This window comes from Hylobates moloch, unplaced genomic scaffold, assembly GCF_009828535.3.
Source record: "Hylobates moloch isolate HMO894 unplaced genomic scaffold, HMol_V3 SCAFFOLD_5, whole genome shotgun sequence".
Taxonomy (NCBI): domain Eukaryota; kingdom Metazoa; phylum Chordata; class Mammalia; order Primates; family Hylobatidae; genus Hylobates; species Hylobates moloch.
The window spans coordinates 104,349,776-104,374,312 of NW_026652280.1; the positions used below are offsets into that span (position 1 = coordinate 104,349,776).

The following is a 24,537-nucleotide window of genomic DNA, read 5'->3' on the forward strand; positions in this document are numbered from 1 at the left end:
CAGTTACGCACCTTTTGTGGGCAAACCAGGTGTGTTGTGCTGTGAGAAATAGAAAGAGTGGTAAGACAAATGGTTTTCTGATGGAAACAGACATGTAAATAAATAAATTAAACATAGAACTAGTTCTATAATAGAAGTGCTGTAATGAATCCTGTAGAAATGCAGATATGGAAAATGAGTTGGGGAGTAGTGTTGTAGTGTTGTGGATTTTGGGAAGCACTTGAGCAAAAACCTAGAAATGTGGAATAATTGGGTTACGCAAAGAAAGTCAAGTGGTTTAGCATGTTTTTGGTAGATAATAGGAAGGTAGGTTGGGATCTAATGATGGAATGTTTAGGTGTTAAAGAATTTAGATTTTAATTTTTATGCAGTGGGGAGACAAAAAATGTATTAGCGGATCTAGTAGCATTTTAAGGATTGAAAGCAGGGCAACTACTTAATTAGTTTTGGCAAAAGATGACTAGGACAGTGACAAAGCATTGGAAAGTAGAATTGATAAAACTGAATTATCACTGGAATGTGAGAGAATAGTTAGATTTTGAGGCTTCAAGTTTGGGAGGATGCTGTTAAGAATATTGGAAGAGCACGGCAGGTTTTTTTTTTTTAAGAGGGAAATAATCATTCAGATTTTGGGATGTCGATGTTGAGTTGCTGGTAGAATATTTATAAATGTTTTACAGATACTTGAAATTCAAGTCTGCTGAAAGCTCAGGAAAAAACATTAGGTCTAGGGCTATAGACTTGGGTATTATTTCGTAGTGGGGAAGAGTGAATATGATTTCCCAGGAAGAAAGTATGGTATTAATAAAGAGGACTTAAGATGAACTTTGGAAATGTCTACATTTAAGACTTGAACAAAGGAAAGGAAGTCTGAAACAGAAGAGGAAGCAAAAATTGGAGTACAGTCTCATAGAAGAAGGTAGGGAAAAATAAAATTTAAAGGATAAGATGGACAACATTGTCAACATTCTGCAGAGAGGTTGAATAAAGTGATGAAGACCCAGGAAAAGGGACTTGAATTGGTAATTAGGAGGACATTAGTAACCTTAAAAATATATGTATGCTGTTCCTGGCAGAACAAAAACCAAACCAAACAGAAAAACAGTAGTTTAGAGTGAGATTGAAGTGAGATTGAGAAATGATTGAAAGGTAAGAGGATAAAGCCAGTGAATATAACATTATTCTTAGTATAAGCTTGCTGCTAAAAAGGAGAGATGAGGTGGGTCAAATTGAGGGAAGATTTATCTAGAATTGAGAAAACTTGATCATTTTTATAGGCCTGAAGGGAAAGAGAGAAAGTGGGAATATTTGTCAAGCAAGATCCTAAAAAGAGACCAGAGAGGATGGAATTAAGAAGTCAATTATTGTTTATGGTAAGCCTTTTTTTTTTGAGACAGGGTCTCTTGCTCTGTCACTCAGGCTGGAGTGCGGTGCTATGATCTCGGCTCACTGCAACCTCTGCTTTCCAGGCTCAAGTGATCCTCCCACCTCAGCCTCCCGAGTAGCTGGGACTACAGGCATGTGTCACCACACCTGGCTAGTTTTGTTTTTGTTTTGTTTTGTTTGTTTGTAAAGATGGAGTTTCGCCCTGTTGCCTAGGCTGGTCTTGAACTCCTGGACTCAAGTGACCCTCCCACTTTGACCTCCCAAAGTGCTGGGATTACCGGCCGGAGCTGCTGTGCCTAGCCCAAGCCTTTTTATTCTTCTTGAATCCTGAGATAGAGAGGAAAAGGTGGATAGTGACATAGGGAAAGTGAGGAAACATGTATTAGAAAAAACTTTCTTATCGATGAACTACACTTAGTGTGGAAACCTGTGGCTGTGGATCAGGTGTGAGCCAGCACTTACTTATGGAGAGATGCATTTGGCCTGAAGTGTCTTACTTCTTCCTGTGAATAGAAATACTTGTTTTTTCAGAGTTCAATATTAACTTCTATTTCTTTCCCTTGGGCAGGAACTGAAACATTTGATCTTGGAGGCAGCAGATGGCTTTCTGTTTATTGTCTCATGTGAGACAGGCAGGGTGGTGTATGTCTCTGACTCCGTGACTCCTGTTTTGAACCAGCCACAGTCCGAATGGTTTGGCAGCACACTCTATGATCAGGTGCACCCAGATGATGTGGATAAACTTCGTGAGCAGCTTTCCACTTCAGAAAATGCCCTGACAGGTGAGAGTTATGTGTATGGGAAATGAATGAGAAGTCCTTTCTTGTTTTTTTCCTGAGGCTTAAGAGATGTTTTAGCTGTTAAATTGGTTTGTTGACTCTGGCAAGGCTTCAAGAATTTTCTCCTTTAGTGAATATAGTCAGTTCTTTTTATCCATATGAGATTATCTACTTTGTGGCTCATCCTTAGAAAATATTTCATCGGTGATAATATTTTACATTTATCTTAATATAAGTGTAAATGGAACAGTAAAAGCCAAACCTACAATACTTTTTTTTTTTCCATTCTAAAAGAATTGTCCATGCTTTTATCTCTTTTGTATGGATAATTATCAGGTATTTTTTCTACCTCCTGGTACTTGGCTTTGTGCTAGGTTCAATGATAACAGCTTTTTATTCTATAGATATGGTTATTGGTCAGTGTATAAGGTGTTTTCTGTTGTTGTTGTTGTTGTTGTTTGTATCTGTACTGTTGTTCTTTTTTTCCTCCCCTATTTTATTATGTTCAGTCTTTTGGCCAGAGTTTGGCTAGAGGAAACAAGTCATACCTATTCTTGAGCAACTCTAGAAAAAATTTAAAGTGGAAGCAGATAAAAACTGGTAGTTAAAATGCAAGAAATTTCAATATACTCATATTAGTGTTGTTCTTTAGTTTTCCTCCTTTTCTCCCCCCCAAAAAAGAGACAGGGTCTCTCTCTTGCCTAGGCTGGAGTACAGTGGCGCATCATAGCTTACTGTAATCTTGAACTCTTCTGGGCTCAAGTGATCTGCCTGCTTACAGCTTCTTGAGTAGCCAGGAGTAGGTCATATCACCACACTTGGCCAATTTTTAAATTTTTTGTAGAGACCGGTTCTGTCTGTTGCCCAGACTGGTCTCAAACTGCTGGCCTTCAGCATTCTTCCCATCTTGGCTTCTCAAAGTGCTGGGATTACCGGCATGAGCCACCACACTTGACCAGTTTTCCCCTCCTTTATGTTTTTATGATTTCATTTTTCTAGTTCTTCCTTTTCCCCAAAAGTTGTTCTTCATTTCTGTATAATAAAGAAGATAAACAGATCTATATGTTTCTATAACATATAAAATTACTTGGTTTTTTTCTTTTTAAAATTTTTTATTTTCTTTTTTTTTTTGAGACAAGGTCTTGCTTTATTGCTGAGGCTAGAGTACAGTGACTCTTCACAGGCACAGTCATAGCACACTACAGCCTCAAACTCCTGCCCTCAAGCAGTCCTCCTGCCTCAGCCTCCTGATTAGCTGGGACTACAGAAAAGTACTTGTTTTTCAACCAATGACATTTACTCTGTATGTATATCTCTATGTGTATACAGATAATCAGGCATGAGAATATAGCCTTGCCTCTTGTTTTCTACTACTACTTTCCACTCCGACTTTTCCTTGCACAATGTTATTTTTAGTGCTGCCTTTGAACTTAAGAGTGAGATTCGTTGATGATAATTGAAGTATTTTAGGCTTGAAAAAAAATTCATCTCCTGCTTGGTCAGTTCTGTTATAAGCAAGGAGATTAATGGCATGAATAGGATGCTTACTTATCTTTGCCTTCAGTATCTCTCCCCCTCTTCCCCACACACAAAAATGCACTCCAGACTGCTCTTCACATCCTCCTTCAGGGCGTATCCTGGATCTAAAGACTGGAACAGTGAAAAAGGAAGGTCAGCAGTCTTCCATGAGAATGTGTATGGGCTCAAGGAGATCGTTTATTTGCCGAATGAGGTGAGTTTCAAGCTGAGGATTGTGATTTGGTATAGGAAGGATCAAGAGCTGAGAGTTTTATTTCTGTCAGAGTTAAGTTGGATTAGCTCCAGTGGATTAAATTTAACTCTCCATACCTAGATGGATTGTAACACAGAATAAAGTATTTGGTGAGGGAACTAAGGTTTCTGAACTTGTCAGACACTATAATAGGTGCTTTATATCTGTCATCTTATTTTATCCTCACAATTGCCCTGTGGTGTAAGATTGATGGTTACCATTTTGCAGATGGAAAAACAGATATAAAGAAATGAACTTGGCCAGGTGCAGTGGCTCAAGCCTGTAATCCCAGCACTTTAGGAGGCTGAGGCGGGTGGATCACCTGAGGTCAGGAGTTTGAGACCAGCCTGGCCAACATGGTGAAACCCCATCTCTCCTGAAAAAAAAAAAAAAAAAAAAAAATTAGACGGGCGTGGTGGCGTGCGCCCGTAATCCCAGCCACTCGGAGGCTGAGGCAGGACAATCGCTTGAACCCAGGAGGTGGAGGTTGCAGTGAGCTGAGATCGTGCCATTGCACTCCAGCCTAGGCAAAAAGAGTGAAACTCTGTCTCAAAAAAAAAAAAGAAAAAGAAAAAGAAATAAATTTCCCACTGTTACATACTGTTTGATACAGGATTTTGTTTTAATTCATAGTAGTCTGACTAGAAAACCTCTACTTTTTCCCCGTTACAACACAAGGCAATATCCATTTACTCAGACCATTTCTTTTTTTTTTTTTTTTGGTTAGAAATTTGAGACTTCCACATGGCAGGCCGGGCGCGGTGGCTCACGCTTGTAATCCCAGTACTTTGGGAGGCCGAGGCGGGCGGATCACGAGGTCAGGAGGTCGAGACCACGGTGAAACCCCGTCTCTACTACAAAATACAAAAAAAAAAAAAAAAAAAGAAATTTGAGACTTCCTTTGCCTTTCAGTTAGTGTTTAGTGTTTATAAATTATATACTGTACATTTCAGGATTCTGTAGAAAATATGGCGGTCCTTTCTATACAGGTACAAAAGGCATCGCAGGGTCACAAAGTTCAGGCTATATAATGGAAATTGACTACATTGTACCGAGAGGATGGTTGCTAGAAATTACAGGTAGAATATTAAAGGTTTGCTTGGAGAGGCACAAAATTGAACATTATGTGGTTTAGTGATTTATTTTTATTTTTATTTATTTATTTTTTTGAGACAAGAGTCTTGCTCTGTTGCCCAGGCTGGAGTGCAGTGGCATGATCTTGGGTCACTACAACCTCTACCTCCTGGGTTCAAGCGAGTCTCATGCCTCAGTTTCCTGAGTAGCTGGATTGCAGGCACTTGCCACCACAGCTGGCTAATTTTTGTATTTTTAGTAGAAACAGTGTTTCACCATGTTGGCCAGGCTGGCCTCAAACTCTTGACCTCAAGTGATTCGCCTGCGTCAGCCTCCCAAAGTGCTGAGATTACAGGCCTGAACCACTGCAACCAGCGTGTAATTTAGAGTAGCTTCTAGACCCAGACTGCTGGATTTTGTTTTAATCCATATTCTATGGATTTGAATTCTAGCTTTGATGCTGTCTTCTGAAACCTTGGATGATTACTTGACTACATTGTGCTTTGATTTCATCATCTCACATTGGTGATAATGTTAATACTGACTTTATAAAGTTGTTATGAAGATTAGATGAATTAATATATGTAAAGATATTTCGAACAGAGCATGACACATATTAACCCTATGTAAGTTTTATTTTTATTTTAAAGAATAGGGAGAGGGAAAGTAGCATTGGCAGGAGTATCCCAATATGTGGACATGGCTAATGCAAAGACACAGGCAAGAGCAAGATAATAATGAACTGTAGCAATTACATTAAGTTGTGGTTAATGTAGAGCAGCAGTAAGCAAACCACAGCCCTTTATTTGTAAATAAAGTTTTATTGGAACATAGCCATGCCCATATTTTTACATATTATCTATGGCTATTTTCATGCTATAATGCTAGAGTTGACTAGTTGCAACAGACTTTCTGGCCCACAGAGCTGAAAATATTTACTATCTGGTCCTTTACAGAAAAAGCTTGCCAACTCTTGATGTTGAGAATATTTGCATATGAAGAACATATGGAACATTTTGACTTCAATTCTGAAAGTTCTAGAAGTACTAAACTTGACCTATCTTTATCCTTCATTATTAGTAGCATTACCAATGTTCTATGTCTAGTTGTATCCAGAGCCTGTTATTCTGCTGTTACTATGGAAAGTTCTTTGATAGTGGAGTCTGATTGCTTTTAATCTCTTTGTTCCTTGAAACAGATGTGGCAGTAGCGCTGTGGACCCAGTTTCTGTGAATAGGCTGAGCTTTGTAAGGAACAGATGCAGGTGAGATCCTAAGTGGTGAAAACCAAAGGGATGGCCAAATACCTGTAGAGATCATCACATTTTTACCTGTCTTACTGTAGTCGTTCCTTCAGCAGCCCTCACTTGCATCCCTTACCTCCCACTTACTTTTTTTCTGGCAATATTTTCCTAAACTTCTTAAACTTCTCTTGAAAATCCTGTTTAAGGAAGTTGCTATGCTATTTTACCTACTTTCCTCCTACTGCATACCTTTTGGTTACTTTACTTTGGCAAGGGTAAAAATGTGGTGGTCATTTTTGGGTGGGAAAGATGATTATCCTGTTTTCTAAACTCCTAAGAGCCTAAACTTAAAAGTACTAAGCCAGCATTGCCCTTTGAGTTTTACGGGTAGATTTTTTTTTTTTTTTCAAACTCCTGTAACTCTTCTAGGAATGGACTTGGCTCTGTAAAGGATGGGGAACCTCACTTCGTGGTGGTCCACTGCACAGGCTACATCAAAGCCTGGCCCCCAGCAGGTAAGAAAGTGAAATAGTAAATATGTCCCCTTGGTAAAGTTGGTTTCTCACAGAGTCCGTGAAAGTATTTATTATATACCTGGTATATGAAATGTACTTTTGTGTAAAATGAAAGAAAATAGGAGAAGAAAATGTACAACCCTTCCCTTCCATTATTGAGCTTTTATTCCAGTTGAGGAGATAGATAACTCAGGCTGGAAAATGATTCAGTATTGGCTGTGTCACAGAATGTGGTTTTTAAATGCACAAATTTATACTGAACATATGTATTCTAAGCATTTGTTGCAAAGAAACATAGACATTGAATGCAGTTAATTTGAGAAAGATTTCTAAAGTAGGATCAAGACTTTGAGGGAAAAGGGGAAAATGCCTTTATTGTAATAACTTATCAAGAGGATATTCTCTGCAAAGGCTTTAAATCAAGCTTTGAGCAGATTAGCTTTACTAGAACTTGAGGTCAAACAAGGAATGTGAGAAAGGTGATTGGGTTGCAGGGATCAACGTTTTAAGTTGGCTTGTCAGAGTTTCCAAATCTTAGCAATTTTATTATTTCCCTGCTGCCTGGGTATTATTGGAAAGTAGGGGTTTTGGGGAGACAGAAACTAAGAGAAAAGAGAAGCAAGGTGATGTGTTTTGGAAAGAGGTTAAACTTTGGATGTGGAAAAACCGGGATATGATTCCTGTCATTGTTACTTATTAGTGGCATCACCTAGGGTAAGTTGTTTGACCTTTATAAAGCTCAGTTTTCTCATCTGTAATTCGGAGTTAGTACATCCTGTATAGGGTTTTTGTGAGGATTAGATTTAATTTAAGGAAAGCATCCAGCCCAGTGCCTGGCATATGGCAGGTAACCCAATAAAAGTATTTAATGTAATTTTAAAAAATTTAACTGAAGTAGTAATGACATTTGAACTACTTAGTCTATATACTATATAAACCACACATTTAAAGTATGTGATCTTTCATACCTCTATGTAGCATCAAGGAATACTATTTTTCTGGATAAAAAGAATATAACTACGCAAAAAACAGGGGAGAAATGCAGTCTTCTTCCCTTCCCTTTGTGTGTAAAACATTGGTTTTTCTCTTTTCCAAGGGACATGAATAACTGTTGATGGTTGGTATAACTTCATTTTGGGTTGCTTGCTTTAAAAGTTACAGATTAGGCAAAGCATAAATTTTCTGCCTATAACATGGTCATAGAATAGATGTCTTCATATGTGCCTTATTTGGCCAGCACAGTTTTTTAGAATACTCTGGGTAGGACTTGTATTTTCCAGTTTACTATAATTAACATGGGTAAAATGTAGGAATATTTATGTAAATACTTAAAACAATGACTGGCATATATGGTAAATTTTATATAATTGTTTATTTTTATTCTTATTTACCATTCTCTGTTGCTTTATGCTTAGCCTCTTCATAACTAGATGTATTTTGTTTTGTTTTGCTTTTTGGTTTTTTTTTGAGAGGGAGTCTCACTCTGTCTGTCACCCAGGCTGGAGTGCAGTAGCGCGATCTCAGCTCACTGCATCCTCCGCCCCCTGGGTTCAAGTGATTCTCTCACCTCAGCCTCCCAAGTAGCTGGGATTACAGGTGCATGCCACCACGCCTGGCTAATTTTTGTATTTTTAGTAGAGATGGGGTTTCACTGTGTCGGCCAGGCTGGTCCTCAAGTGATCTTCCACTTTGGCTTCCCAAAGTGTTGGGATTACAGGCGTCAGCCACGGTGCCTGACCCATAAATAGGTCTATTTTGAATCTTTACTTGTCTAAGTTTTGAAGGCATTTGAGTTTGAGGTCCCTGTTAAACCTTTTAACCTCACCTTTCTGAAGGTGTTTCCCTCCCAGATGATGACCCAGAGGCTGGCCAGGGAAGCAAGTTTTGCCTAGTGGCCATTGGCAGATTGCAGGCAAGTATGAATTTCCCACATCTATATATCCCCTTTTAATTAGAACAGATCTTCAGGACTCATTCCTGTTAATTTTCTTTTACTTTCTGAATACAAATGAAGAATTCCATAAAACTCTAAAAATTTGAAGGAATATGGCATTTATAGTGACCATTGCTATTCTTGGATTTAAGTAGAAGTTGAAAAGTATGAGAGGAGGGAGATCTTTTTCCCCTTGTCTTAATTTTAGCTTTACTATGCTTAAGTTTCTATTTCCAGTTAATTTCCTTTGCCCCTATACAAAAGAAGAAAGATCCTTTTCATTTTATCATTACCTGACTAACAAAAGAAAAGTGGAATTATTTTTATTTTTTCATAAGTATAGATAAGTTTCTTGGTTACTTGTACCATATCAACCTGAGTAATGAGCTCAGCCTAGCCAGATGAAAGTATGTGGATTTTAGATTGAATAAACTTTATTCTTACTTTACTAACTTGGTAAAGTGTAAATGTATGGGAGTAGAGCTAGACCTTATGCCTTGTCTGATTATGATTGTCATTTTTTTTTCCTTTTTGGATAAAATGTGAAAGTTTAGAAAGTCCTAAAACTGGGAATCTTATGTCTATGCAAAAGACCATGAGGAGATAGGAAATACATCTGTAAATAATGGTGTCATTTTACCTCATTTTGATCTCTTCACTCTCAGGTAACTAGTTCTCCCAGCTGTACAGACATGAGTAATGTTTGTCAACCAACAGAATTCATCTCCCGACACAACATTGAGGGGATCTTCACTTTTGTGGATCACCGCTGTGTGGCTACTGTTGGCTACCAGCCACAGGTGAGGAGCTGGAGCTCCATTAGGCCTCCATTTTCCTTTGGCTATGTTGACATTATGTAATCATGTAGTTCCTAAGATAGCGAAAACATATCAACCTCAGTTGAGAAAAAGAGATCATCATATTCTGTTAGTACCTAACATTATTTTCAGCTTCTTATTAGTACTGTCATCTCATGTAGAGAAATATGGCTTGTCAAACCAGGTGGGAGCAGCAGGTACAAACATGTATTTATTTTTTGTTACTGATATTAATACAGATAATGATTCAAAAGTACTCATATTAATTAGTTATACCAGTATAGCCACATTTAGATAATTCATGTAATTACCTAAATGAATAATGGCCCATAAAACATGCAGATTTAGCACCAGTTATTGTAATTTACTAGTGCAACAGACCAGTTAGCCATCTCTGAATTGACGCATCATATAAACTTTCAAAACTGTTGTGGGTCGGAAGGACTTCTGGCTGTGGCTATGTGAAAGAGGTTGGTGAAAAAGAGTTCTTGAAAACAAAGAACAAAGAGAATTTACACTACCTGATTCAACACTAACTGTAAAGCTATTACCAAGACATTGTGGTGTTCGTGTAAAGATAGATACATAGATCAGTAGACCAGAATAAGGTCTATTCTTATACTTGTCAACTAATTTTCAGCAAAGATGACAAGACAATTCAATGGATAAAATAAATATTTCTAACAAATGGAACAATTGGATATCTGTATGCAAAAAAAAAAAAAAAAAAAAACCACACCCAAAAATGAAAACACATAGATCTTACCTCATACAATTTACAAAAATCAGCTTAGAGGCCTAAATGTATAAGAGCTAAAGTTACAAATAAACTCCTAGGAGAAAATCTTTGTGATTTTGAGTTAGGCAAAAGATTTCTTACATGACACTAAAAGCATGATTCACAGACGAAAAAAATGATAAATTGGATTTAATTGTAATTAAAATTTGCCTCTTTAAAGGATATTGTTAAGAAAATGAAAAGACCAGACATAAATGGAGAGAAAATAGTTACAAATCATATATCTGAGAGAGGATTTGTACCAGGAATATATAAACAACTCATTAAGACAAACAGCTGCTAAAAAAGAGCACAAGACTTGACATTTGACTGAAGAATAAATATGCATTTATGCACATGAAAAGATGCTCAACATCTTTTTACCATTAGGAAAGTGCAAATTAAAATCACAATGAGATACCACTATATACCCACTAGAATGGCTGTAATCAAAAAGTATTGGTGAAAATGTGTAGAAGCTGGAAGGAACCCTCATACGTTGCTGATAGACATGTAAAATGGTATAGCTACTAGCTTTGCAAAAGCATTTTGGCAGTTTCCTACAAAGTTAAACATACTCTTATCCTATAATCTAGCAATTTTATTCCTATCTACCTAAGAGAAATGAAAACATGTTCACACATAGATTTGTACACAGTTCATATCTGTATTATTCATAATAGCCAAAAAAATGAAAACTATTTAAACATCCATTAACATTTTGTAAATGAATACACAACTGTGATGTATCCATGTTAGAATACTGCTGAGCATAAAAAGGAATAAACTCCTGATAACGCAACCATGTGGATGAACTTCAAAAATACCATGCTCAGTGAAAGAAGCCAGACCCAAAAGACCACATATTGTGTTGTTTTATTTATATGAAATTTGTAGAAACAGCAGAACTAGAGAGGCAGAAAGCAGATTTGTGGTTGGCTGGGGAGGGGAGTGGGAGCAGAGATTGACTGCAGATGGCACAAGGGAACTTTTTGGGGCAGTGAACATGTTCTAAAACTGGATTGTGGTAATCATTGCACAACTGTATAAATTTAGTAGAAATCATCAACTCATGCACTTAGAATGGCTGAATTATGAATGTAAATTATATCTAAAATTTATAATCTCATTAAAATAAATGTATAATATTCTGAAAAAGAAAAATGTTTAAGAAGCCAGCTCCTTAACAGATTCTGTCTTTTTTTAGTAGATTTCATCTTTTGTTTATTGTCTTTTTTTTTTCTCCTCCTCACTTAACTATAATCTTAGGATTAAAACAGAAGAAATAAAATCCAGGTCCCCAGCTGATGGACCAGGCCAGTTAGATGACCATAAAATTATATATGTTGGCTGGGCGCGGTGGTTCACACCTGTAATCCCAGCGCTTTGGGAGGCCGAGGCAGGTGGATCACTTGAGGTCAGGAGTTCGAGACCAGCCTGACCAACATGGTGAAACCCCGTCTCTACTAAAAAAAATACAGAATTAGCCAGGCGTGGTAGCACACCCCTGTAATCCCAGCTACTTGGGAGGTTGAGGCAGGAAAATTGCTTGAACTCAGGAGGTAGAGGTTGCAGTGAGCCAAGATCGCACCATCGTACTCCAGCCTAGGCAACAAGAGCGAAACTCCGTCTTAAAAAAAAAAAAAAAAGTATATATCTTACTCTTCTTTCTCTATTCTAGGAACTCTTAGGAAAGAATATTGTAGAATTCTGTCATCCTGAAGACCAGCAGCTTCTAAGAGACAGCTTCCAACAGGTAACTTTTTTCCTGGTTTGGTTCTGAATAAGTATTTATCATATTCACTCCATAAATATTGACTACTGATTAACTGAACACTGTGGCAGGCACTACTGTTTTATGTTCTTTAGTAGTTAATCTGCATTTTTAAGGAATAGAAAAGGACTAATACTTTGAAATTATGGATAATGCCCAAAGTATTTCTGTTTGGCTTTGGCTATTTACTGTCTTGTATTCAATTAACTGTATCCAAGGAGCTGTCTTTAAAGTATTTAAACTATTGGGCCAGGCATGGTGGCTCATGTGTCCAATCTCTGTAGATGCTATGAAAACAGATGTTCTCGTCTGGGTGCAATGGCTCACACCTGTAATCCCAGCACTTTGGGAGGCCAGGGCAGGCGGATTATTTGAGGTCAGGAGTTTGAGACCAGCCTAGCCAACATGGTGAAAACCCGTCTCTAGTAAAAATACAAAAATTAGCTGGGCGTGGTGGTGCACACCTGTAGTCCCCAGCTACTCAGGAGGCTGAGGCAGGAGAATCACTTGAACCCGGGAGGCGAGGTTGCAGTGAGCCAAGATCGCACCACTGCACTCCAGCCTGGCGACAGAGTGAGACTCCATCTGAAAAAAAAAAAAAAAGAAAAAAAGAAAAAAAAAGTTCTCAGGTTTCAGGGGGAAGAATAGGATTGAAGAGCAATATGTAAGCTATATTCTGTGTCCTTAAACTTACCAAATTTCTGGTATAGACTTGTAAAGCTAGGTCAGAGTATCTTTAATGGATCCCAAGGGAAGTAGGGAAACAGTCTTTTCCTTCCTGGAAATAAGTATTATTCCTATTTGACTAGAATAGTATTAGGTTGGTGCAAAAGAAATTGTGGTTTTTGCCATTTTTTTTTAATGGCAAAAAATGCAGTTACTTTTGCAGCAACCTAATAAGAAAGCTTGAGTCTCTGGCCAGGCTCAGTGGCTCACGCCTGTAATCCCAGCACTTTGGGAGGCCAAGGCAGGCGGATCACGAGGTCAGGAGATCGAGACCATCCTGGCCAACATGGTGAAACCCCGTCTATGCTAAAAATACAAAAATTAGCTGGGCGTGGTGGCGTGTGCCTGTAATCTCAGCTACTTGGGAGGCTGAGGCAGGAGAATTCGCTTGAACCAGGGAGTCGGAGGTTGTAGTGAGCCAAGATTGCGCCACTACACTCTAGCCTGGCGACAGAGCGAGACTCCATCTCAAAAAAAAAAAAAAAAAAAAGGCTGGGCGCGGTGGCTCATGCCTGTAATCCCAGCACTTTGGGAGGCTGAGGCGGGCGGATCACAAGGTCAGGAGATCAAGACCATCCTGGCTAACATGGTGAAACCCTGTCTCTACTAAAAATACAAAAAATTAGCTGGGCGTGGTGGCACACGCCTGTAGTCCCAGCCACTCGGGAGGCTGAGGCAGGAGAATCGCTTGAAACCAAGAGGTGGTGGTTGCAGTGAGCAGAGATTGTGCCAGTGCACTCCAGCCTGGGCGACAGAGGGAGACTCCATCTCAAAAAAAAAGCTTAAGTCTCTGAAAGGAAGCATGAGAAATATGCTTCCATGTTTAATCACTTAGTTTTTACTCTCATTTTGTTTTAATATTGAAAAATATTGGTGCCTCAAGGACAATGACAAGAGTTTTAGAATTGTAGAAATTGGAAAATTTTTATTTATTTTTGTAATGAAAATTTTCTGTGAGTTCCACTGATGGCATGAAAACTTTTTCAGGTGGTGAAATTAAAAGGCCAAGTGCTGTCTGTCATGTTCCGGTTCCGGTCTAAGAACCAAGAATGGCTCTGGATGAGAACCAGCTCCTTTACTTTCCAGAACCCTTACTCAGATGAAATTGAGTACATCATCTGTACCAACACCAATGTGAAGTATGTATTATACAGGAGTGTGAAAAAACTGTTTTTCCTCTGTTCTCACAACACAAAACACTTCTGATGCCCTATGTGGGGGGTAAACAATGAAGCAATAACACAAAAATTAGCCGGGCGTGGTGGCATGCGCCTGTAGTCCCAGCTACTCTGGAAGCTGAGACAGGAGAATCGCTTGAACCTGAGAGGTGGAGGTTGCAGTGAGTTGGGATCACGCCATTGCACTCCAGCCTGGGCAACAGAGCGAGACTCCGTTTCAAAAAAAAAAAGAAAAAAGAAATCAAGCAATCAGTAGTGGACACCAGCTGGGTGTCCTTCTATTCAACTCAGTTCACTATCTACTTGGAGATAGCGTCAGATCCCCCAATTTGTGTATGTAGTACCACAAGACTGCTCCCACTTCTGATGCCAGTTGCAAGCCCCAGGTTGTTTTACCTGTGCATCTGACTGACTAGCTGTCTCCCATGACCCCCTACTTGAGTTCAGTCAATTTGCTTGAATGGCTCAGGGAACATTTACCTTTGTTTACCAGTTTATTATAAAGGATGTTACAAAGGATACTTTGTACATCAGATGAAGAGATAGATAGGGCAAGGTAAGGAGGAAGGAGCACAGAGCTTTCAAACTCTTTCTGGGTGGGCTACCCTCCAGGGATCTCCATGTGTTTACCTATCAAGAAGCTCCTCAAACCCAATCCTTTTGGGTTTTAATGGAAATTTCATTATGTAGCCATGAGTGATTAAATCATTGGCCATTGGTGATCAACTTAACCTTAGGTACCTCTCCCATCCATGAGTTTGAGGGTTAGGGCTAAAAGTCCTAGCCCTCTAATTTTGCCTTGATCTTTCCAGAGACGAGCCCCCATCTTGAAGCTACCTAGGGGTTGCCAGCCCTCAGTCAACTCATTAGCAGACAAAAAGACACTTACCACACTGAAGATTCCAAAGATTTTAATTGGTAAAAATCCAGGTCCACTTATACATGGATTTTTTTCAGTAAATGTATTGGAAAATTCTTTTGATATTTGTGACAATTTGAAAAACCTGAAAATAAGCTACATAGCCTGGATGTATTGAAAAAATTAGAAAAATTTGGGCATGTCATGCATGAATGTATTAAATATATATAAATTCTAGTCTATTTTATCATTTACTACCATACAACATATACAAATCTATTATAAAAAGTAAAAATGCTGGCCAGGTGCAGTGGCTCATACCTGTAATCCCATCACTTTATCACTTTGGGATACCGAGTTGAGCAAGTCACTTGAGGTCAGGAGTTCGAGACCAGCCTGGCTAACATGGTGAAACCCTGTCTCTACTAAAAAAAAAAAAAAAAAAAAAAAGAAAATACAAAAATTAGCTGGGCGTGGTGGCACAATCCTATAGTCCCAGCTACTTGGGAGGTTAAGGCATGAGAATCACTTGAACCTGGGAGGTGGAGGTTGCAGTGAGCTGAGATCGCATCACTGCACTCCAGCCTGGGTGACAGAGAGAGACTCCATCTCAAAAAAAAAAAAAAAGTAAAAATGTATCACAACGTATACATACGCACCATTTGTACAATGGCACCATTTGTAGTTGAGAGAAATGTAAACAAATGTAAAGATGCAGTTTTAAATCATAACTGCGTAAAGTTAACTATAGTATAGACTGTACTATTATAATAATTTGGTAGCCACCTCCTATTGCTCAGTTGTTGCCAGTCTGCTTAAAATGCTGTGTGATGCTAATCATCTCTTCATGAGCAATTCACTCCAGTAAATTGCATATTGCAGTAAAGAGTGAAATCTCATGGTTCTTGCATATGTTTCATCGTGTTTAGTGCAATACTGAAACCTTGAATAACATTTGGGAACAGTATGAAGTGCCACTAGTGATGCTGGAAGTCTTCCCAAGAAGCAGGGAAAAGTCATGACATTATAAGAAAAAGGTGAATTGCTTGATATGTACTGTAGAATGAAGTCTGGAGCTGTGGTTGCTTGCCACTTCATATAGATGACTCATCTTGTAAGATGATATAAGCTTATGATAACGATAAATACAGTACAGTGCTGTAAATGCGTTTTCTCTTCCTTATGATTTTCTTAATAACATTTTCTCTTTAGCTTTATTGTAAGAATACAGTACATAATACATACAACATACAAAACATGTTCAACTGTTTATGTTATTGGTAAGGCTTCTGGCCAACAGTAGGCTATTAGTAGTAACGTTTTGGGAGAGTCAGAAGTTACAGTCAAATTTTCAATGGCACAGGGGTCGGTGCCCCTAGCCTGCATGTTCAGCAATCAGTTGTATTTCATAATATCACATAGGCATTTTCCAGTGTTGGGATTTCTAATGTACCAACTCTTCTTAGTCTTATCAAGCTATCCCTTTCTCCTCTACTTTTCTAGTATTAAACACCATTAGTTTGAAGTTCCTCATTTTCAAGCTTATAGGATTTGGGATAGTTGATCAGAGTAGAGTAAGGTTTTTTTTGTTTTGTTTTGTTTTGTTTTGTTTTTTCAGACAGGGTCTCGCTCTGGCACCCAGGCTGGAATGCAGTGGTGTGATCATGGCTCACTGCATCTTGAACCTCCCAGTCTCAAGCGATCCTCCCACCTCAGTCCCCTGAGTAGCTGGGACTACAGACATCCACCAAGACGCCTGGCTAATTTTTGCATTTTTTTGTAGAGATGGGATTTTTCCATGTTGCAGAGTCTGGTCTTAAACTCCTGGGCACAGGCAGTCCATCTTCCTCCCAAAGTGCTAGGATCACAGGCGTAAGCCACTGCACCTGGCCAGAGTAAGATTTTACAAACAATAATTCAGAGACTAGGTCCTGAGATGGAAGGGTTTAGTTTCAATTCTATGTATCAACTCTTTCTGGAAAGGATTATGTTTTGTACACCAGTTTATTGCTCTAGTCTGACAGGATTTTCCTCTGGAACAGGGGTAGGCAAGCTCTTTCTGTAAGTGGGGCTAGATAGTAAATATTTTAGGCTTTGTGGGCCATGTGGTCTTTATTCCACCTACTCAACTCTGCTGTAGCATGAAAACAGTCACAGACAAATGAAAGAATGTGGCCGTGTTCCAGTAAATCTTTATTTAGAAAAACAGGCAGTGGGCCTTATTTAGTCAGTTTTCTTTAGAGCATAGCTACATCCTCCTCTTTCATTAGTTACTGTTCCTCTCTTTTGCACTTTTCTATTTGAGTTTTCTTTCTCAGTTTCTTTTTAAAAAAGTTTTATGAGATATATTTCACATACCATACACCTCACCCATTTAAAATATACAGTGTTTTTTAGTATATCACATAGTTATGTAACTCTTACTGCAGTCTAATTTCAGAATATTTTCATTCCCCCAAAAGAAATTCTAGATCAGTTAACAGTCATTCCCTGTTCTTTCCCCCAGCTCTGAAATTCTGTATAACTGTGAATCTGTTGTCTTTATAAATTTGTCTATTCTAGACATTTCGTATGAATGGAATCATAGACTTTGTAGTTCCTTTGTAACTGGCCTCTTTTACTTAGCATAATGTTTACAGAGGTTATCTGTACTGATACATGCTACAACATGTTGTAGCATGTATCAGTACTTCAGTTCTTTTTATTGCCAAATAAGATTTCATTGTATGGATATACCACATACTGTCTGTATGTTTGTTAATGGACATTTGGTTGTTTCTACTTCTTGGTTATCAAAAATGCTTCCATATGTAAAATAGGGATAAGGAACTGAAAAAATGCTTTCATGAATATTTGTTTACTAGTTTTTGTGTGGATATATGTTTTTATTCTCTTGAATTCCACCCAGGAGTGGAATTGCTGGCCACATAGTAACTCTGTTTTACCTTTTGAGGAACTGCCAAACTGTTTTCCAAAGCTGCCCCATCATTCTGCATTCCCAGGAGCAGTGTACAAGGGCTCTGATTTCTCCACATCCTTGTTAACACTTGTTATTGTCTTTTATTATAGCTGTCTAGTAGGTATCAATTGTCAGGTTATCACCTTGCCATTTAATCTTTTTTTCTGTAGAATTGGCCTTGAATCCACCTCTTGAAGATCAGATTATGACTACTTAGCAAGTATGAATAATACCTAGTGACAACAGTATTGTCCAATTCAGTCTTTAGAACTTGTGAAGTTTAATTATTTGCTAACTAACTTAGTATAACAAAGTGGATTGAGTTAGAAATTTTTATTAACTTAGGACTCAAGTGGATGGTCATGGTCATTGTAGTTCTTTATTTTTGTCTTTTTGTATCTTTATATTACCACAACAGCCATCATTTTTGTGTTTCCATTTTGTTTAAATTTTAAAAAATTTAAGTCGTTTTAAGGACTTGAGTTTCTGGAAATAATTGCTTTCTCCATGTTTATGTATCATTTTCCCTACCATGATTAATTTTAATTAGCTTTTAGGGATTTTTTTGTTTGTTTCATTGAGACAGTGTCTCACTCTGTCACCCAGGCTGGACTGCGGTGGCGCTATCTCAGCTCACTGCAACCTCTGCCTCCCAGGCTCAAGCGATCCTCCCACCTGTCTCCTGAGTATCTGGGACTACAGGAGCCCACCACCATGCCTGCTAATTTTTGTATTTTTTATAGAGACGGGGCTTCACCATGTTGCCCAGGCTGGTCTCAAACTCCTGAGCTCAAGCAATCCACCGTGCCTCAGCCTCCCAAAGTGCCAGGATTACAGGTGTAAGCCACCATGGCTGGCCAGTATTTTATTTTTAAATAAATATTCTTTATAGAAAATGTGGAAAGTATTGAAAAATACAGAGAGAAGGAATAAAATTCTCACACTCCAGATAGTCTTTGTTGATGTACAGTGTACGTACTTTCAGTTTTTTACCTATGCTTTTAAAAAATACTTTATATGAATATATACACACATCCACAACAACCAGGTTTTGAATACCTAGAAGGAGTTAGAACCCACCAAGATGACCCCTGTGTCATAGAACATAGTTTCTATTTGCTGAAACTGACACCCTAGATTAACTGTAGGATTGGACTTTAATGAAGGATTTATTGATTGTTCCACCTACAGATGAATCTATAGAGCTTTACATACAGAATCTGATTCTTCTCTTTCTCTCTCTCTCCCCACTTCCTCCCCCTCCACCCCCTCTTTACTGTCTACTCTGTTTTCCTAGGAACTCTAGCCAAGAACCACGGCCTACACTCTCCAACACAATCCAGAGGCCACAACTAGGTCCCACAGCTAATTTACCCCTGGAGATGGGCTCAGGACAGCTGGCATCCAGGTAAGAAAGGGTGAAATAATCATCTGTTGAGCAGTCACCCAGGGGGTGGTCATTTGCAATCCCATATATTTTTTGTTTGTTTGGTTAATTTTTTTTTTTTTTCTTTTTTTGAGAAGGAGTTTTGCTCTCATTGCCCAGGCTAGATGGAGTACAATGGCACAGTCTAGGCTCACTGTGACCTCCGCCTCCTGGGTTCAAGCGATTCACCTGCCTCAGCCTCCCAAATAGCTGGGATTACAGGTGCCTGCCACCACCCCCCGCTAATTTTTTGTATTTTTAGTAGAGACGGGGTTTTGCCATGCTGGCCAGGCTGGTGTCGAACTCCTAACCTCAGGTGATCCACCTGCTTCAGCCCCCCAAAGTGTTGGGATTACAGGCGTGAGCCACCATGCCCGGCCTGTTTAATTTGTTTTAAGGTTCTTTCTCCAGATTCTTTAAAAAAAAATTTTTTTTTTCTATTTCTCTTCTCAACTGTAGGCAGCAGCAACAGCAAACAGAATTGGACATGGTACCAGGAAGAGATGGACTGGCCAGCTACAATCATTCCCAGGTGAGTTGTGTCCTCTTCGTTGAAGAGGGTAGGGAGTATTTACTTAGGAAGTGTTCTCCAGTACTAGTTAGAATGTACATATGTTTTATATGAATTTTAGGGTTATTGTCATGTTAAATCTTTAATGGTTATTTTTATCATTGTATTCCACAGGTGGTTCAGCCTGTGACAACCACAGGACCAGAACACAGCAAGCCCGTTGAGAAGTCAGATGGTTTATTTGCCCAGGATAGAGATCCAAGATTTTCAGAAATCTATCACAACATCAATGCGGGTATGTTTCCTTCTCCTTATCCTTTTAAATTCTCATTTAGATCACTTACTGATGGGCATGCCACTGCACAATCAGTAATCTTCCAGTGTTTTTCCACTTAATCATAATACCACCTGAGTCAATAGGAACTTGCTGAACTAATATACTACAGCCCCTTGACTGGCCCTCCCCCAACTCCTTTTGGTCCACAGATCAGAGTAAAGGCATCTCCTCCAGCACTGTCCCTGCCACCCAACAGCTATTCTCCCAGGGCAACACATTCCCTCCTACCCCCCGGCCGGCAGAGAATTTCAGGTGAGCCCCGTATATATGTGCTGCTTTACAGGGCCCTGAGGGATTCAGCTGCTGAATCCAAATTTTATTCTTCCCTTGCTTTCTCTGGTTATTTCAGAAAAAGCAGTGAAGCTTGTAGGGCCTAGCGTGAGGCAAACAAGCTGCTTTTCTTCCTCCTATTTCTTTGCACCTGTCCTATTGCCATGTTCTAGGCTCCATCTCTGTGTGTCCTGGTCAGTGTGTGACTGTCAGTCTTTCTTGTCTTTTCCAAATTGTTACCAAATTTTCCTTAACCTGCAGGAAGTCAAGGGGATCTAGGGATAGCACTAGATTGTCCTTTGATTCCTAGCTTCTGTGATAAATCTATCCTTTTAATCTTTTACCTCATTTATTCACTCCTAGGAATAGTGGCCTAGCCCCTGCTGTAACCATTGTCCAGCCATCAGCTTCTGCAGGACAGATGTTGGCCCAGATTTCCCGCCACTCCAACCCCACCCAAGGAGCAGCCCCAACTTGGACCCCTACCACCCGCTCAGGCTTTTCTGCCCAGGTAAAACTTACCATCTGTTTGTTCCCTGTGTATTATTTTTTGTTTGTTTGGGCTTTTTTCCATATGTAAAATCAGTGTTTTCTATTTTAAATACCTTCTCCCCAACTCCTGTTCTCCAGTTTCCAATTTCCATCTTTGTTGAGAGTAGCTAATTAAAAATCACAGATAATAAAAAAAATCTCAGTAGAGTCTGTAGTTTTCACCTTAAATCAGAATTGCTCACTTGGAACATTTTGAGCATGTCTGATTTTCAGATTTGTTTTGGAGTAAATTCTAAGATGTTTCCTCTTTGTTTATTACTCCATAAGGCAGGAACAAAGGAGAAAATTAATGACTAACTTACAGTGATGTCTGTTTACAAAAAAGTTAAAAAAAAATTTTTTTTTTTGAGACGGAGTCTTGCTCTGTCGCCCAGGCTAGAGTGTAGTGGTGCGATCTTGGCTCACTGCAAGCTCTGCCTCCCGGGTTCACACCATTCTCCTGCCTCAGCCTCCCGAGTAGCTGGGACTTGTACAGGCGCCCACTACCGTGCCTAATTTTTTTTTTGTTGTTGTTGTTGTATTTTTAGTAGAGACGGGGTTTCACCATGTTAGGATGGTCTCGACCTCCTGACCTCGTGATCTGCCCACCTTGGCCTCCCAAAGTGCTGGGATTACAGGCTCACGCCTGTAATCTGTATTTTTAGTAGAGACGGGGTTTCACCATGTTAGGATGGTCTCGACCTCCTGACCTCGTGATCTGCCCACCTTGGCCTCCCAAAGTGCTGGGATTACAGGCGTGAGCCACCGCGCCTGGCTGAAAAATTCTTTTTTTTTTTTTTGAGACGGAGTCTCGCTTTGTTGCCCAGGCTCTGGAGTGTAGTGGCGTGATCTCGGCTTACTGCAAGCTCCGCTTCCTGGGTTCATGCCATTCTCCTGCCTCAGACTCCCGAGTAGCTGGGACTACAAGGTGCTCGCCACCATGCCTGGCTGATTTTTTGTATTTTTAGTAGAGATGGAGTTTCACCGTGTTAGCCAAGATGGTCTTGATCTCTTGACCTCGTGATCCGCCCGCCTCGGCCTCCCAAAGTGTTGAAATTACAGGCATGAGCCACCGCACCCAGCTGAAAAAGTCTTATATAATATTCATATATATAATGCACAGTAAATACATTGTCTAAAGAAAGATTCTTTAATATTACTATATATTTATGTTATACAAGTAATAGTTTTAAAAAGTCAAAACCAAAAGCAGGCTCCAGAATGTTATATGCAATATGATCTCAATTGTGAACAAAATGCATGAGAAAATAGAAACTGGAAGAAATTATCCAAACATGTTAACCATGGAATTATGAATGATTCTTATTTTCTTTATATTTTCCTTCACTTTCCAAATATTCTATAATGCATATACACAACTCTCGTGAGAAAATAGTTTTTATAAAAAATACATCATTAGGAACAAATGAATGCAGAACAGACTGAATAATGGTGCAGAGTATTTTTTCTCTGCATATGGCACTTTTGTTGTTGTTGTTTGTTTTTTCGAGACAGAGTCTCGCTCTGTTGCCCAGGCTAGAGTGCAGTGGCACAATCTTGGCTCACTGCAACCTCTGTCTCCCGGGTTCAAGTGATTCTCCTGCCTCAGCCTCCTGGGTTGCTGGAATTACAGGCACGTGCCACCATGCCCAGCTAATTTCTATATTTTTAGTAGAGATGGGGGTTTCACCATGTTGGCCCGGCTGGTCTCGAACTCCTCACCTCAGGTGATCTGCCTGCCTCGGCCTCCCAAAGTGCTGGGATTACAGGCATGAGCCACGAGCCACCCCGCCGGGCCTGCATATAATACTTTACTGTTATGAATGCCTCTAGTTTTATATAACTTCATAGTTTATAAGATGCTTTCATTTAATTCTTACAACTTTTATTAATCCCATAGTTCATTGTTTTTTGTATTTTTATCTCAGCTGCCTAAAAAATAGTGTCGAGAGATTGAGAGTTAATTGGAAGAAATATACAGTAGGAAATAAGTGATGAGCTTGGTTCAGAAGGATACAGTGATTGACAGTGTTGACTCTCATAGGCATGGTATGTGCAATGATGTTAATGCTGTATTTGTTCTGTATCCCCTCTCCATCTCTCTTTAGCAGGTGGCTACCCAGGCTACTTCTAAGACTCGTACTTCCCAGTTTGGTGTGGGCAGCTTTCAGACTCCATCCTCCTTCAGCTCCATGTCCCTCCCTGGTGCCCCAACTGCATCGCCTGGTGCTGCTGCCTACCCTAGTCTCACCAATCGTGGATCTAACTTTGGTGAGTCCAGACCATAAGGAGAGTAACAGGAAAATCGCACCGCTAAAGAGAAAGGATTTAGTAGTTAAAGTTGTTTGCCTGTGTTCTGGGTACACTGACCTGATTGCAGGGAAATGCAAGGTGACAATCTATTTAGAATTTAAAACCTACCAGCAGGCGCAGTGGCTCACACCTGTAATACCAGCACTTTGGGAGGCTGAGGCAGGTGGATCACTTGAGGTTGGGAGTTCAACCCCAGCCTGACCAACATGGAGAAACCCTGTCTCTACCGGGCGTGGTACTGCATGCCTGTAATCCCAGCTACTTGGGCGGCTGAGGCAGGAGAATCGCTTGAACCTGGGAGGCGGAGGTTGCGGTGAGCTGAGATCGCGCCTTTGCACTCCAGCCTGGGCAACAAGAGCGAAACTCTGTCTCAAAAAAAATAATAAATAAATAAAAATAAAAATAAAAAAAACTACCCACGTGAAAAATACTTTAGAAAAAAAACTACCCACATGAAAAATACTATAACAAAAATCATGTAAATTTTTATACATTTAATATTATGCACATTTAACCTAAATGAGTAAAGAACTCTATGGAAAGGCTGCCTGGAGAAGAATAATTAATTTAGGGCTGAGTTTTGAGATAGAAAAGGCATTGATTGGCAGAGAGAAGGACAGAGTTATCCTAGGTAAAATTAATGGCTTACCTATAGTTGTTTATTTGTGGCATTAGTACACAATGGAATTGTGTAGATTGGAGTTGTTTATTCTTCCTTGCTGTATTTCTAGCTCCTGAGACTGGACAGACTGCAGGACAATTCCAGACACGGACAGCAGAGGGTGTGGGTGTCTGGCCACAATGGCAGGGCCAGCAGCCTCATCATCGTTCAAGTTCTAGTGAGCAACACGTTCAACAACCGTCAGCACAGCAACCTGGCCAGCCTGAGGTCTTCCAGGTAAGAGAGTGAAAAGACTTTCAAAAATTAGAAGCTGGGAGAGAAAGGGTCCAGGAGGAGGAGAGACAGTGAAGGAAGCATGCCTGAATTGAGGTGTTTGGTTGGGGGTATATGTGAGAAGACAGAGAGGGATAAATGTAGGGATCACTGTCAGTTATTGAAAAGATTGTGGAAGCTAGATGCAGTGGTGCTTGTGTATATAATGTCAGCCCCTTAGAAGGCTGAAGCAGGGGATCACTTGAGGCCATGAGTTCAAAGCCAGGCTGAGCAACTAGCCTGATCCTGTCCCTGTCAAACAAACAAAAAAGGAGTATGAATTGAGTGTAATACATACCATTTAACCAGAACAGACAAATTTAGCACTATAGGAAGATGCCAAAGAAAGTTGCTTTAGCTCATTCAAATAGCTCCACATACCCAAGTCACAGTAGCTTTGGGTTTAAAAGAGACAGAATGAT

At 39.6% G+C, this 24,537-nt stretch overlaps 1 protein-coding gene across 14 annotated transcripts in view; it reads left to right on the plus strand.

Annotated features, from left to right (window-relative positions):
• Window positions 1-24,537, plus strand: part of ARNT (aryl hydrocarbon receptor nuclear translocator) — a 61,201-nt gene that overhangs the window by 35,943 nt on the left and 721 nt on the right. For 5 of the 14 annotated variants that reach the window (XM_058439314.1, XM_032154754.2, XM_032154751.2 and 2 more), the window contains 15 exons: window positions 1,955-2,168; window positions 3,771-3,897; window positions 6,209-6,274; window positions 6,683-6,768; window positions 8,604-8,680; window positions 9,367-9,501; window positions 11,979-12,053; window positions 13,785-13,936; window positions 19,091-19,201; window positions 19,679-19,751; window positions 19,905-20,025; window positions 20,217-20,319; window positions 20,701-20,848; window positions 22,977-23,139; window positions 23,913-24,079. In XM_058439314.1, coding sequence (XP_058295297.1) covers window positions 1,955-2,168; window positions 3,771-3,897; window positions 6,209-6,274; window positions 6,683-6,768; window positions 8,604-8,680; window positions 9,367-9,501; window positions 11,979-12,053; window positions 13,785-13,936; window positions 19,091-19,201; window positions 19,679-19,751; window positions 19,905-20,025; window positions 20,217-20,319; window positions 20,701-20,848; window positions 22,977-23,139; window positions 23,913-24,079 — 1,818 coding nt within the window. Of the gene's footprint in view, window positions 1-1,954; window positions 2,169-3,770; window positions 3,898-6,208; window positions 6,275-6,682; window positions 6,769-8,603; window positions 8,681-9,366; window positions 9,502-11,978; window positions 12,054-13,784; window positions 13,937-19,090; window positions 19,202-19,678; window positions 19,752-19,904; window positions 20,026-20,216; window positions 20,320-20,700; window positions 20,849-22,976; window positions 23,140-23,912; window positions 24,080-24,537 lie in introns of those variants that run through there. The other 9 variants (XM_032154762.2, XM_058439318.1, XM_032154753.2 and 6 more) reach the window with 4 other exon arrangements.